This window comes from Sparus aurata, chromosome 6, assembly GCF_900880675.1.
Source record: "Sparus aurata chromosome 6, fSpaAur1.1, whole genome shotgun sequence".
Lineage (NCBI taxonomy): Eukaryota > Metazoa > Chordata > Actinopteri > Spariformes > Sparidae > Sparus > Sparus aurata.
In genome coordinates, this window is record NC_044192.1 from 32360603 (window position 1) to 32377381 (window position 16779).

Below are 16779 nucleotides of genomic sequence, written 5' to 3' on the forward strand. Positions count from 1 at the left end.
AGAGGAACTGAGAGCCTGTCACTTTCTGTCTTTTTCAAAGCCAAGCGCATTAATGGGCTGCCAGTGTTACCCAGCCTCGCTCTTTGTACTACACGATTACTGTGTTTAGTCGTGGACCTAATGCTGCTGACCTCTATTTTCTAATGGGGAAATCGGGCCAGCACTGAAATCACTTTTGTGCGTCTCCACTTAGAGTGGATTTTTGCTGTTATTGTGTGGGTGCTTTGTCCCTGCTTTGCTCCCACCCGAGGCTTTGAGAACACAGAGCATGTGCATCCTGTCCGGTCCTGTAAAGGAAACAGTAAGCAGAGGATCCTTGGAGCCTGGAGCAGAAATGGGAGTACTGCACTCAGTAACACAATGTGGGATGACAGTAGTTCAAGTGAGGAGGGTTGTGCAGAGTATCTTTTTTCTGATTGTTTGTTTCCGTGCGAAGAGGCAACCTCTCGACAACGCTGTTATGTAAAGCGGTGAATGTGCGGATTCTAATAGGACCAAATTGCGAGGTTTTTTGGTTTCTCTGCTGATTGTAGGACGTCTCTCATGTGACCACGCTGCTTCAGCTCTCCTCTCTGCTCCGGAAGTATTTTAGAAAAACTAGTTCATGTTGTACCAGATCAGCATGTTTTACCCTGTCTGACACTACCCTCCTGCTCATGAATGTAATACCATGCTACTGATGCCTGTAATCAGAGAATTGTTCAGTCTGCTTGTGAAAGGACGAATGTGCACCATTTTGTTCCAAATCTGTGCATTTTGCTGCATGCCCACATTCTACTGTGTTGTAATTGGGTTATTAAAAATTCATATTGTTGTCAGTGTGCTCTTACATATATTATTAATATCAAATGATGAGGCAGCTGATGCTGATAATACATCATGATGCCAAAGCGTCCTGATGGAATAGTAAAACTGCAGACGTCCTTTTGTGTTGACAGATGGCTGCTTTGTTTGTTGCCAGAACCTATACTTTTGTTGTTGTCCACTATGTCATGAATATCGTCTGCGTCCAAATGAATATGTATAGCTTTTATCAGTAGGGAGAGCCCCCTGGGAGGGTGTCAGTGGCTGGCTGTGCTCTGGGGCTGCAGCAGGAGGAAGAGAAGCAGGCCAGGGCCTGTATTGTGTAAAAATTAATCACATTACAGGAAAGAAAAAAAAAAACACGTCTGGTTTTTCAACTGCTAGCTGACGTCACCGACTGTAACGGAGACATGAGGGGTGCCAGTCGAGGCAGCCGCAGTCATTTAGCGCAATTGCCCCATTCTACTGTCATTGGCTGCATTCTGTGTATCTACCTCAAATCAACTGCGACTGGATAATGCGATGCGCATGCTCATCTTTCCATTGTTGACTTCTATGATGCCATATTTACAAAGCCAGAGAAACCGCCACAACAAATTAGACTGAAATGTACGGCCTCCATCCTGTGTACGTCCTCTAATGGATGCTTTTATTGAATGAAGCCATCATATTTTTTTTCACCGTACAGAACTTAAATGGGAGGTAATGCACATATGTACAAATTGATACATACTTATGTGAATACCCATAGTGAAATGAAAAGGGGAAGTTAGTTGTCATGGAGAGGACTACACAGCCTTAGAAATGGTTTTATAATGTCTTCATGGCTCTGGAGCAACTCTCTAAGATCTGAAAAAAATGAGCCAGGTGATGTCGCCAGTACCCGACTCAGGGCCCGACCCTGATGACATCACCTGGCTCATTTTTTTCAGATCTCAGAAAGTTACAAACTGTGGGCGCATGTAACACCATAAAATTAAATGGAAACTCTTTATGATAGCCATCATTAACTAATGCCAAATGTATAGTTAATTATTCTTTATTTATCAGTTATTTCACTGTTATGTCAAATGCTTTATAAACCATGTATTAAGCATTTATAAACATAATTTGCAACTTTATAATGACCGTATAAATAATGTTTAGAAATGAACTCCACAGTATTTTTTAACAACTTCACAGTAAACTATTGCGTAATACATGGTTTATAAAGCAATTTACCGTTTGTTAACAGCGAATTACCAATTAATACAGTTAGTATTTACCATAAATTAAACATTCATTAATGGTGGTCATGACAAAGTGTTGCAGGAGATTCAGCGTTTTTAGGGATTGGCCCATATTTTATGGAGATTAAAGTAAGGCTTCCTTTCCTTCATCAGTATCGACCTTATTAATTTGAATTGAAGGTTTATCCTTTTGAGTACAAGTTTCTAAGAACCTCTGGTTCTCTGGTCTTCTGGTTCGCATCGATTTAATTTATACACCAGATGACACATTCAGTGCAGTGGAGCTTTGTAGCTTTTTTATTTTGCGTTAATATTGGTGGTTTGCTAATGGAGTCAGCTGGCAATACGTATGTTCAGTGTAACTGACTTGTAAACTAAATTGGCTTAGAAATCTTCGCCCACCGCATTAACTATAGTCCACATTTATTTTGTCACATGTTTGCCAGCTTTCTATACATTCATTTTTGGCTTTGTTTTGGTGATACTGGGACAAGCCTGTAACTCAAAGCTGCTGAAAGCGTTTGTCGTTGTTCGAGCTAACCTCATGTCTGTATGTTTGCAGTTAGCGATCCCCTCCCTCCTCTCTGCGACACCACATGACCGTGCAGCGGTACTCAGCAGACATAGCAGCAAACAGGAGTAAACTTGTTCTTTGCGTATTCATGAGCAGACAGGACCGCCTGTTCATGGGATTCTCTGTCCTGGTTGAATAAAGTAGGCAGGGGCACGATGATTACTGTTGAAATATAGAGCTATTTAACACTTTATTAACACAATATCACAAGCAGCAGCTTTAAAATTATGAAATACATTTTTATCACGCAATATAATTACTATAGAATAATGACACCATCTGCATATAGATTGGTGCCCTTTAAATCTCACTTTCACTATGCTTTTTTTGTCTGCAAGCACCTCGCAATTCGGTCCGGCTGTGTGCCCTCACTTCTCCAGAATAAACGAATAATTAACCTCACATATGGTCCTGTGTTGTTAATAGTTGTGTCTCTAAGGGCAACAGAAACGATCCAGTTGTCTTTTTGCGTCGGCAGCACGACTTCAGAACGCTGAGAGCAGAGTGTGAAACTGCCAGAAACCCAGGATGCAAGAGGAACGACGCAGGCACCTAGAACAATTTGAAAAGTGAAAATTGAAAGTCTATGTATGCCATCCTCAGCTACAAATAATATCAAAAATTCAAAGATGTAAGGATTTCTGTCAAAAACATATATCTGTACACAGACAGGGCTGTGTCAAAGCCCTATCTGAAAGTAGAACCTACTCAGAGTTATTGCTGGAGTGCCGTTTTAATAAGTAAACATACTACAAAAGCATGAAGTTGAAATTAATGCAAATATGTCGACATAAGAGTTGCATTTCAACTATTGTTATCCTGACACTGACTTGTTGATTAATTTGTTTCTCTTCATGGAATAACCTGCTCACACTGTACGCTAACACATGAGCTGACAGTATACACACATTACTGTATGCCTGTCCATTCACAGGTGCCCTTCACTGATAGAGCCCTTTCCTGACTGGTCTGTTATTAAAGATGATAGGCCTACTCAGGGATTACTGCCCACCATCTTTGTCTTCATGCTCCATCTCTACATTATCACAAATCAGCCAGGGCGTGATCTTAACTGCGTAAGGAGACAGGCGTGTTTGACTTGCACGTCTTGTTCAGTCCCTGAATATTCAGAGAGTCCTGTCCTTTGAAGCTGCTCTTCGGTCTTCTTTTGTGAGCGGAGCAGCTTTATTCATTGTGACTTATGCAAATTGATCTTTAACCTAGAGGGAAGCCACAAAGAAGACTTCAGGGACTTCTGGAAGCTTTAGAAGGATCATGTTTTGGAAGTACAACAAGGATTTTTGGACAGCCCAAAAGAAACCGTTTTACAAGTAGTTAAACGTCAAGATTATTGTAAATGTTCCTCTTTGAAACATCATTTTTTTTCCAGACTTAAAGGGAGACATATTCATTTTTTCCCCCTTTCCCTCAGTGTTGTACAGGTTCTTGTGCATGTAAAAGGTCTTGAAATTTAAAAAAAGCTTAAAGCCAGAGCAAACAGAAGCTCCCCTCTCTCTCAGAAAACAGTTCTCCTGAGGCGCCTTAAACACCTCATCAGTATTCCCGCCTTTGATTCCATGACTTCTTGATATGACTATGTCACACATTTGCATAATTTATGCCTAGAATCGTAGTAGAGGTGAAGCTAACCGGAAGCTATTAATGCAGCCTAGCTGAGCGCAGACACGGCGAGCGGTGCGGGCACAGGTGTGTGTGAGCTGACCAATCAGAGCAGACTGGGTACTCAGGATGGGGGGCCTTAAAGAGACAGGAGCTTTTCAGACAGAGGGAGAATACAATGCTGATGAACTTGACAGTTTCAGGAAACCGATGCGTATTTGCGAATCAAAGCATGTTATCCCATTCTAGTAGCAAGCTAAAATAAAATTGTGAACCTGAAAATGAGAGAAATATGTCCCCTTTAAACATCTAAAATTTTGGGTGTGCTGATATCGTCATGATAGAAGAAGGCTGAGTCGCTCTAACCACGGCAGTGATTGTAATGCTGTCTCCCAGCTGGATTTCTTCTACATTCTGTCTTGGAGATGGCCTGTTTTATACCACGGAGCATTGTATAACCCATAAAATCAATGCCCTGGATGATTTTGTGAAGGCTGTTGGGCCAGCTGTGAGAGATATCTCATTATGTTGTCGCTCTCTGCGGCATTGTGCAGCTCATGTTGTGCCATGTAGTCATAAGGGTTTTAAACATAGAACGAGAGCAGGTGCAGCCGTAGTCCAAAGGCACTGGAGAGGAAACAAACAACATGCCTTATCCTGCCTTGAAGTGTCCTTTGTCCCCATGGACGACTGATGTGCCATCACTCTGTGTTCCACACGCACAGCGGCCAAAGCATAAGCCCCAGCCTCAAATGGTACTGATCCACCGCCTCCTTTGCTCCCTGTACAGTACAGCACTGGCGCCTTTCAGCCAGCAGGAGTATAGGATCACGCTGTGATAAATGGCCAAGCAGCACGGGGAGGCGAAGGGGAGGGTTCCTCCTAGGCTGTTTTGTTTAATTGCTAGTCCGCTAACAAGTGGTAGGGTTTGATTAAGCTCAGCAGGAAAATGGCGCACGCCTGTCAGTTAGACCGGCTGCAAAACTCCAGAGCAGTACATTACGTCACGACATTCGAATGATGAACTCACATCAGTAATGTGAAGAACTCATCCAGCAGCAGTTCTCATATGAACAAGCCTGGGCCATACAGGACTGTTACTTATAATACTATATGCAGACTGAAACATAAATAGAGGCATGAACTATGACAATTATGTGATAAAATGATTTCCCTCACTTCACATATGTGGAGCACATCATTCACATCATTTCTTGAAATTGCAGGACACCGGGTTGTAAAATGAGTTTAGGTTTTATTTCTCAGACGCCATAGCTGCTCGGCAGTCACCTCTGAAAAACGTTTCTGATACCTCTGAATTCATGGCAGAGATGATTTCGGTGGTTGGATCGTGGTACAGCTGCCAGTGATGAAGTCATTTTTAAGTGGGTTTTAAACATTTGATGTAAACTGTATTGTGTCATTGTTAAAACTTTTCTGTGGAATAGTGACCAGTCCCATAATGACTTAGTTTCATCTCTAGTAACAGTCAGTATTTAATTATTATACGTTAGTAATTAGATTAATATTACTTTATTATCTCCTCAATAATTGAATGAATTAAAAGATAAGTCATTTTTTTTTATATATATATATATATATATATACATATATATATATATATATATATATAGAGAGAGAGAGAGAGAGCAAGACAGATTAATTCTTTGGCATCTCAAGACATCAAAATGTGTGTTTTGCTCATTTTGACATACTCGAACACAATTACGTGACTTTGGGGAAAGGCTGGCATTTAAACTCTAACACTGTTTTATTGATTTTAGCAGTCTGGCAGGCGCTCGCCAACATGATGCTCCACTTCCTGTTAGCAATAAGTCACAGCATTGGCTGGTCTCTTGAAGTCGGTTGAGATGTCATATTAGAAAATCCTGGCCCTCACTTTGCAATCGTAACTGCAATAACAACATGTCTGCTAACCCTTGGCAATTTGTGACAGCTTGAAACAAAGGAGACTGGGCCTGTTTTTGGTTATGAAGAGTAGAAACAGTATTGTGGTAGTGATTTGTGTGAAACAAGCAATTCTGTATCCAACAAGGATAAACATTTGTGGTTTTCCATTGCCTTGATAAATCATATGAACTAAGTCTTCATTCAAACTTATAACATGCAATGTATATTAAGTGTTGTGCAATTTATATGATGTTTAATTTCAAGGAATTAATCAGGAACTAATATCTAGAAAACAAGGATTGCATAAAAAATGATGATCAGTTAGTTGAGAGCCAGATGCTGGATTTTATTTTAATGATCGGCATCAATAACGTGCTTAATAGAGTATCCGTGAGTCTGCCTACTAACCATTTATATAATTAACTATCATTATTACTATCTGAATCAGCTTCTAAATGACTCAGAACTGATTAATGTGTTTATACACTGGTTATTTTGTTACTTCTGATATCAAAGAAGCCAAATTAAGATTTACGCTGACTTGAATTATTTGAAGTTTCATGCCTTTTGTTGCCGCGGTCTGTTAGAAACGGCCTCCGTTGCAGTTGGCTGTGTGAGGAACTGTAATTAGTCATCACAACACGCACCCCAGTGTCTCCCAAATCCCCGTTTGAGTATGCAGACCTCATCCACAAGATAAATGGTCATTTGAGTCCAGTCCAGATAATTACATTTGTTTGTAACCTCTCGCAGATCCCGTCATCAATTTTCACCTTAGCGTGATATAACTTTCACAACCTCAGGAGGTCTGAAACTTCGCACACGCCAGCACGATCAAAACATGTCACTTCCTCCCTGTTGTGTTTAATGGCCCCTTTTCAGAATAGAAAAACTCTTGTTTCTTCATTTGAAGTGAGAATTCTCGTTTTCTTCTTCTCCCACAGATCTCATATTTTCCTGGATCTTCAATGAGTACCCGACATATGTGAAGCAGGATACTCGCCGCTTCATCTCGCAGGAGACAGGCAATTTGTACATCGCCAAAGTGGAGCCCTCAGATGTTGGCAATTACACCTGTGTGGTGACCAACACCGTCACAAAGACCCGAGTCCAGGGTCCACCCACCCCACTCGTGCTCCGCAGTGACGGTGAGTAATAACTGCTCACATTTTTTTATGTCTAGGACATTATGTTTTGTAGTTGGCTGTCTTATGAGCAAATTAATACACTTACAGTTAGGTGGGCATGAAATACATCCCATTCCTTAAAGGTATATGGGGGGACATTAGCCTGTGTGTAATGCTTTGATAATCACATGGTTCACCATGCATTTTACATTTAAATTTTTGCCTAAACAAAAATATCTTCTTTTCACTCAATGGGGCTTCCATCGTAATACTCTAATATGATACATAAAAGTGCCGTGCTGAGAATTTCTTTTGGTCGTAGTCATGATAAATAAAAAGCCAAACTTGCTACTGTTGGACACCTGAAAGTAGGACATGTGGTTTGAGGGAATACAAATGAAACTCAAAGGTTAATTATCTCTTTCTTTGCTAATTTCAGCATGTCCTTTAACATGTGGATCTGATGCTTTAGGCTGGCCTTATCAAGGCACTCCAGAAGAAAGGTCATTGTCAGCAAGTAATCTAATTGTGGACTTGTGCCCCAGAAGCATGCTCCTACCATACGTAATGTAATGCAGAACAAGAAATATGAGGCTAAATTGGTATTTTCACCAGAATGTATTTTTTGACATTTATATGGGTTTATGTCTTCCAATTAATTACAGCTGATCTGTCGCACACAAAAAAATTAAAACCCCCAAGAGTGAACATTACCTCCGATCTTATACATTTGTTAGGGATTATCTTTCTTATTTGTTTAATGTTATACAATAATACATTGGGTTATTAAAAGAAATCACAAGACATGTTAACATATGTATAATGATATCTGAGGCTGATACCTGCAGTATATTCATATTTGAAAATTCACAATGATCTATTTTTATTCATTTTTTTACATTTCCATGTTACATTTTATAATTTTGTTTTAATTCTGGGTGACACATCGGCCTATTTTAACTTGTCACTCAGCTGATTTATAGGCTGAACTGTGATTGCAGCTACAGCAGGGATGAGGGTGGATGCCATCTTCCTTTCAGCAAAATGACCAAAATATATTCCCCATATTAAAGATTACATTACATAACTTTTTTTTGTAGCTTAGAATAACCTCTTCAAAACCATTTTGATGGCACAGTGTCTTGTAAGAGGGTGAATGGTGTCTCTGTCGCTGAAATATCAGGTAGCCTAACTGTGTATTGCTGCATCCGTATTGCTGTCCATGGTGCTGAAGTAGCAGACGGATCTCTAACATTGTCTTTCTTCGCTGTCCTGCTCGCCTCGTCTGTTTCGACTTGGATATATAATATTCTTTGAATGATATACTTTCATTGCTGAAGCATATACATTAGTGGAGTCAATGTTATTCTTAAAGTAGTGTCCCCTTCATGATCAAAGACACATTAATGACGTTTACTCACAGAAGAACGGATCAATGAGACCCACGTCTGCCTGTAGAATTCTTATTCCATTCCTGTGATATTTCTGTAATCATTCAGTTGCAGCTGAAAATACATTGCTACAAATTGTTACATAGGAACCCCCTTTAATGTTTATTTGGGTGTGTTTTGTGGAAGTAAATTCACTGTTTTCACTGTTTGGAAGTTGGTAGAAAAATTGCTAATAGCTTGTCTGATTTGAGCAAACGTTTTTTGCAAGCAATTCCCGGGCACGCCCCTTCCCCCCTTTTTCCTTTTTTCCCATATTCCTTTATTTCAACCGAGGGAGCGGCAGGACATCAGCTCTGCCACGCAGTCACAGGGCCTTCGGGTGGGGGGGGGGGAGGAGGGGTGCAGGCGTGCACATTGTACAGGTGTCCCCTACAAAAGGTTATGGTATGAGACAATTACCCGTCCACTTCCACCTGTCTGCTTAAAATGGCTGATAGTGCTGTGGTCGGGTTCCAGTGTGAGACAGTTGTGATAAGGATCTGAATTAGCTTTCACAGTCACTCAGGGAGCCACCCTGATAACACATGGCTCACCAAATCAACGAGATGAAATTGGCCTGTTTCCTCCATCTCCAGAGCTATTTGTGCAACACAACCTTGAATTACAGCAATGGGGGAAAACCTATTGTCACACTGCTGGATGAGAGGGGCCTAAAATACCATGTCGTGCACCCAGAATTGGAACAGCTAGGAGAAGTGAGAGTACAATTACACATTTTCATTAATATGATTTGCCTTTGTGTCATTTAAGGGGAGGGGAAAAAAAACAAAAAAAAAAAAACACTTGTGTTCTTTTCCAACAATGTTAGAAACTCCACTTCTGATTTATGAGTAAGTCTCTCCCAAAGCTAGAACACCAGAGAGCTCGCATTCCCGTCTGCTCCTTTATCCAGAGATTTTTAGCATGCACAGCAGCAATATTATAATCCACCGGAGCTGCTTCACCGACAGTGAATGGGATGCTTTGTAGACACAGTAGCGGGACCCAGGGGGATTTTATGGGCCCATTTTCTGGTTCATAGCTGTTAGCACTACAACAAGATGAAACTCATCTGGATGTAAAAGCTCAAACCGTCTATGAATTCTCAAAGTTGTTTTTTTTTGTGTTTTTTTTTCCATTCAACATCAGTGTGTTGCATGTCCACTGGAAAGCTGTGTTTCTGACTTATTCTTTTCAATGGGAGACAGCACTGAGAGCAGGGAGTGTTTCTGCTGCTCCGATCGCAGAGCACTGGAAGTCGAAAAACATTTCAGCTCATAGCCACTTGTCTGCAGTCTACTTGAAATAGGTTCGCACTGACTGCAGCAGCAGCGCAAAGCCACAACTTGGGTCTTTATGTAGTTTTCTTGCCAGAGTTGTTTAGCCCGAGTTAAACGTCAGAAACACAACTTTTTTTTCTCTCTGCTTTTTGCACTGATGCTCATTTGCATTTCTCTTTCAGGTGTGATGGGTGAATACGAGCCAAAGATTGAAGTTCAGTTTCCAGAGGTTGTTCACGTTGCCAAAGGATCCACCGTAAAGTTGGAATGCTTTGCTCTGGGAAAGTAAGCCCACTCTTAGTCAAGCTCAGCATGCTCACCGGCACATAAAAGAAAAATATTACCAGAAGAGCGCTTGGATATTTTTTTTCATGTGTTTCACCACTTTGCTGCAATCCTCGTGTGTTTCGAGCTAGGCTGCACATCTAAGAAATGAGGGGGCGCATCATTGTGGTGTAGAAAATCTTAAGTTAAAATACCAGGCTGTGTTTGGCAATCTATAAAAACCCTGAGTACAGGACTGGGCAAGATGCCGCAGGTTACTGAACAGTTGGACTTCGGTCCAGGGAGTCCTATGGAGTAATTTTTGCATTTTTACAATTAACAAGGAATGAAATCTCTTTAAATGCACATCTTAGAAGCCCCTTCAACTTCCCTTCTGAAACTTATATTGAAATGGCCGTGGAACAAGTCAAATCATGGTGTGAAAAAGGTCACAGACACAGTTTTAAACAGTGGTCGGTGGCTTGGCAACCTTTCTCGCCTGAACCTCCACCATCATCCCCTCCACCTCCTGATATGACAGTCAAGACCTAAACATGTAATCTGAACTTGATTCGATGTGAAGCCCGTGACACGTAAAATGTGAGCACATCGGAGATTTGCAGAAATGTTAACTGGCAACATTTTATTATGGCGACGACAAAATGTGTCTCCTATTTTGTTGTCAGTGTGTGTGCTAAAAGTTTTAAAAAAATGACCTTATGTGAGCAATGAATGTGAAAACAGCCTTCTAGTGTTTGCAGTGTGTGTGGTTCAACACGGTGACGCTCAAACATTCTTTTTTTTGGTTGGAGGCGACCTTAACAGACACATTTGAGGAATTAGACATTTTCGCGTTTTAGCATTTTCGACCCCTAGTGACCTCATCACAGGTGCCTGGGTTATGTTTTCGAATTCCTTGTCCAAAATACAATAATTAAAAAGAAAAAAAAAATGATTTTCACTGTACAAAAATAAAGAAATCATGGTTCTTTTCATGTGTCTTTTCATGTCAAGCCCTCAAATAACCTTCAAATAACTCAGAATCTGCCCTTGAGCAAAAAGTAATTCACAAAGAAAACTGAAAGCTGCAGCTTCAGAATCTCAATCATCTCCGCATCTCTTCTCACAGCCCCGTACCATCCATAAACTGGAGGAGAGTGGACGGTGTGCCCTTCCCCAGGAAAGTAGACATGAGGAAAGCCAGTGGCGTCCTGGAAATCCCATATTTCCAGCAGGAGGATGCCGGCACGTACGAGTGTGTGGCCGAGAACTCCAGGGGAATGAACACAGTGAAAGGAAAGCTCTCTTTCTACGGTAGGTGATCCTGACGCGCATGAATATTTGACCGGCCGAACCGCATCTGTCAGACCTGCTCAGACTGAGAGGCAGCGCGAGCAGACGCAGCCGCTCTTATAGAGCAGTCAGCGGAGATCAGCAGAGGCATCATGTGGCGCACGCGAGGAGGGAGGCTCGTTTTAACAGCACATCAAAATGATTAAAGGCTGTCAGCCATGATGCCTCTAATATTTTGATCCAGATTAAAGGAGTGATGCGGATGAGGCTGAGCCCTTGGATACGACCTTGCTGGTGAGCCTTGTATTGGGTTCCACCAGATGGCATCGTGATTGACATCCAACTTGACTGCAGATCAAAGCCGTTAAATGTACTATACATAGACCAGTGGCACATATGTCAGGGACATAATCTGCACAGCAGCATCTGGATCCACTGGAAGGGGGTTAGTGGATTCACTCATTGTCACAGAGTCACCTACTGAGCTCGGATACTAGAAGTCATGATGACTGCTGACTCTTCATCCCCATTATCCAGCATCAGGAAAATAATCCGCTCGCGCAAAACGACGGACTGGGGACATTTAAATATTTTTAAGGAAGCGTTTTGATGAAGACTCTTATCTTAACTTGACAGCGTTGATTTCTCATTTTAAAGGGAATATTTTAGCGAGGAGGAAGCGAATATAAATCCAATGTGTCCATCATACTTAGTAATCAAAGTCAGCCAACCTCTCTGCCCACAGCAGTGGTAATCAGCGGTATTATTGCGGCTCTTTACCTGCCTCGCGAATGACATGGTCCCGGATGAGTGTATAACACAATTCACATCCATTATACTGTGAGCTGGACTTTTCTTCTTCAGGTTTGCCGGCAGTTAACTTGCTCTTTGAACAATGTATAGATTTTCCTCCCACCGTGTCCGCTCTCTGTTTTCTCCCCTCTGATTTTCTCCCCTTTAAGTCACGCTGTTTCAGCTGTCAAACAATAACTCATTTGGGGCATTAAACAATTTGCGCTTATTTACAAGAGCTCGGAAAGCTCTCAGCCTCTTTCGGTCTAATAGCCCAGGAGCCCGCTGTGACCCGAAGAGGCTTCATTTGTCCTTCTGAGATGCAGCTCCTCTCTCATTTTTGATGTGTTTTGTCACTCCAGCTCTCCCTCCCTCTCTCTCGCTCCCTCTCTCTCGCTCCGTCTCCCGCTGTCTGCAGGCAGGTGATAAAAATCAGTAATCTTATTTTGAACTCCCTTTGAATTAAGCCTCTGAGACATTCGTCAGCAGTGTAAGCCAATGGGAGGATCGATAAGGGTATCTCTTGTACATCCAGGCGAGCTGGGCTTTGTGTTAGACAGGGAGACGTGCGAGTGGTACTTTACGGTGGCACTGTGGTCATTCTTTTACATTCTCGCACTTGTGATGCACTGTTAGTCTACTGAGATGTTAGAACTCAATCTTCCTTCCATCCCGCTATTGCCATAAGAATAAAATGTTCGAAAAATAAAATAGTGTTTTTAAAATCTTTCATTTTTTTGAATCTCTCCTTCTAGCCTTGATTTACTAACTCAAACAGGAATTCATTAGCTGCACTGATGCGCAGTTTTAGTTTGAAGCTCAAGGTGATATTAAATTGATTACGTCTCTTTAGTTGAGTGCATTCAGACACAGTCTTGCTTCATAATTCTGTGTTGGGAGATGTTTGTAACTGCCACTCGAGCCAAAGACAAAGGGTTGCCTTGTTAAATTTCCATTTCTTGGAGAGAAAATGTGCGTTGACGTTGATATTATTCCGAGGGAAAGCAAACCTCTGACGGGTTAGTTTGCCCCGCTGCATTCACGTTTGTGTTTCGGCACACCCCCCAGCTGCATTATCTCCCAGCGATTTCACTGATAAGGCAAATCCCCATCTCTCTCCTTCTTTAGCCACTTGATGTTGTTCTGATTGTATGCGCGCTTGGCCTGGCGTGGGCAGAGATGGGCTGCCTGCTTCCATTTGGTAAGCGTTGACTGAGAGTCAATACATTCGCAGCGGGTGAGGGATAGAGCGAGGGACCCTGACAGCAAGGAGTAAAAAAAAAAAAAAACACAAGAACAGTGCAGTGGTGAATGGTGCAGTGGGTGGTGCACCTCACCCAGGCCCTGATGGAGGATTGCTGTGGCATGAAGGGATGTGATGTTAAATGACAGGTGAAGGTGTCCCATGGAGTAACTTTCGAGAATCTTTCTCTAACCACGCATGACACAAATACCACAAATGCTTGTTCAGGTATAAAGGCTGGTGATGAAGCTGAAAGGTCGATCTTTACCGCCATTTGTGGCATAATGCGGTCAGAACCGAGGGGGCTGGTGCCGAGGTCTGAAAGCCCAGTCTAATTGTCTATGCAGTTAATTGGGAGAAGCTCTTACCTTAAAACAGAAGCAACCACAGAGGTCGGGTAACAAAGCAGCCAAACAAGTGAGGCGTCATGCAGAAAAATAGAAAGTCATGGCTGAAAGAAATGGTAAACTGTCAATATTTTCTTTTTTACAGGGGAGCACATGTCTTATTAATGCAAAGCTCCCCCATGTTCCAAAGTACTTTGCACCCTGGTTGTAGAATATCCTCATTTTTTCAAAGAACAAATGTTAAATGTCAGGTGGTAGAGCATAAACCAATGTTCTCCTGAGCTTCTCAAATCCAGATGCAGCTGTCTAATAATAACATCGCTGTCAGTGCTGAAAGAAAAAAAAAAGAAAATTCAAATTGAATCGAATCGTGACATTAGAATTGACCTTAAAAGTCAAATTGTGGATTTGGAAAATCATGACACGCCTAATGCCAGTGTGATTAAATTGATTTATATATTTTTTTTATAGCACCTGTAATAAAGTGAAGGTTAGCGCAGATGTCAGACCACATAGTTTGAGCATAATTGTCTCTTTTCTGTAGCAGGAAAAAAAAACAGCAGCTTTCATTCAAAGGGAATTGTAACCTTTTTACTGTTTGCACAGATGGCAGCAGCACAGCCTCCACACAAGTTAAATGTTAATGACCTCAGCCAACCTTGTGCTGCAGCCTCGGCTGCCGAAGGGATCTTAGAGGCCTACGTTACGACACATGATCCACAAATACAAATATCTCTTTGATGGTGGACTGGATTTTGATGTTGAATCTGTGCAGGACCCCAACATAAATACACCAGAGTGCACAAATACCCCCCTCTGGTCTCTACACGCACCTCTTTTTATCAGCCCTCGCTCGGCGGCTCTGAACACCCACATACACACAGCGAGGCTCGCTCATCGACTGCATGTTGAAGTTGTAATGCACGGAGAGATTGCAGAGATACATCTGCAGTTTATTGAATTGCTCTTTGTGTTATCCCGCTTTACTGAAAGGCAAATATTGTATAGCAGAGGCCAATTAGAGCCGGATTTGTACGGGTGCTGAAAAAAGCCTCCACAAAGGTCAGTCCTTGAGAGTGACATCAGGCGAGGTCTGCGGAATGGAAAAGTGCGGTCAGCCATTACTCTTGTCCTCACGCTGGCCTTGTGTGATATAGGATGATAGTGGCTTGACCTACACATCATCCAGAATGTACAGCGCATTGACGCACAGGGCTTTACAGATCGAGTTTTATGTACCATTTTTTTGGGCTTAATCGTTAACTAGCCTTGAATTACCTGAATGACACAGCAACAATCAATTCTGCTCCCGAATAATTATACCACCATTTACTTGGATTGTATTGAATGGGGGGTTTTTATGGCACCAGTAGCCGCCCTTATGTATGTGGGAATGGGTTTTAACCACTTTTGTTCCGCACTTTGAAAATGAAAGGAACCTTAAAATGTGAACTAGCCTTGAACTAAACGCAGCAAATGTTGGACGTCAGGGTGCTGACACCAAAGGCTACTCTCGTTATTGATTGTGGATCTGTTCTGATACGCGGACTAAAGCAACAAATCAACCAAATCCGGAATGAATGTCATGATTTTAAATCGTGACGATTATAGTAAACCAAAACCAATGAAAATCTGGGGTGCGCAATGTGACCTAAAATACACATCACGTTATTTTGGGTTGATGGTTTGTTGCGGTGGTGGTTTTTCAAAAATAACAGGGATGCTCCGCTCTAATATGACTGTCCTTCCTAACTCTATTGGCAGTGTAAGGGAATATATCATAAGGAAGAAAAACAAGTTCAAAACTGTACATGTCAAATGGCTTCAAATAAATAATATAATGATAATGATATGAGAAGTGCCCTGTGTACTGCTGTATTAATGCATTAGACCAATACTCTTGTTTTCTTGACAGGGATCTGAGTCTGAATGATAAACCACAATGATAAGATGATATCCCTGCATCAAAAGCACTATCCTCCCCTGCATTGACTGTGATTGGTTTTCAATTACGGTGGAGGAGAATATTGAGAATATGGGAAATAAAAGCATATATACTTAAACAAAGAGAAGGACATGAAGTTTTGTCAGTAGCCCTGAGTAGTGCCTGCAGTCTTCCTCTGAGCCTGCAAAAGCTGACAGAAATAATCAGTGCACACTGTATGTAGCCTGACAGGTGAAACCCAGGGTTAAAAAAAAAAGTATTGTACTCAAAGCTTGCAGTACTTCTCATTAAAACGTAATTTGTGTGAGCACACTCTAGCCTAATAATTGAAAGTGACTAAACATTGTCAGCAACTCACCTCAGATTCAAATGAGCAGTTTCAGATAGCTACCTGTTCACATGATTTACATCAGTACACAATATGCCTTGTCTAATTTGTCATCGCCTTAAAAACTGCGATATTTTGTCCATGTCAACATTTCTAATTCAGCAACCTCAGCTCACTCTCACATTCTCAATGTTTCCAGCACCGCCTCACCTCATTGAGAAACCCCAAGATGTCCAGAAGCTCATTGATGACTCGTTGGTGTGGGAGTGTAAAGCCACAGGGAAGCCGAAGCCTTCGTACAGGTGGATGAAAAATGGAGAGAACCTGGAGTCGGCAGAGGTGAGATCTGCCAAGCGCAAGCATGTTTTTAGAAATTGAAGGTAACACTCTCCTTCCAAGGATAGACTTGCAGCAGCAGCAGCAGCAGCAGCTCTGGCACAGATGTTCCTCGCGTACTTGCTGCTGCTGAATGAAGAATGTGAGCAACCATGTACTGTATTTCCAAAGCTTTATTGTGCTGTTTGTTCAAGCGTTGCTCGCTAATTACCATACATTATTGTCTTCTTCATTACAACACAGCGCCTCCTGTGCA

At 41.8% G+C, this 16779-nt stretch overlaps 1 protein-coding gene across 2 annotated transcripts in view; it reads left to right on the top strand.

Annotated features, from left to right (window-relative positions):
• cntn4 (contactin 4) overlaps positions 1-16779 on the top strand; it is a 172343-nt gene that overhangs the window by 94725 nt on the left and 60839 nt on the right. For both annotated transcript variants that reach the window (XM_030420977.1, XM_030420976.1), the window contains exons 6-9: positions 7083-7286; positions 10158-10260; positions 11369-11553; positions 16387-16526. In XM_030420977.1, coding sequence (XP_030276837.1) covers positions 7083-7286; positions 10158-10260; positions 11369-11553; positions 16387-16526 — 632 coding nt within the window. The remainder of the gene's footprint in view (positions 1-7082; positions 7287-10157; positions 10261-11368; positions 11554-16386; positions 16527-16779) is intronic.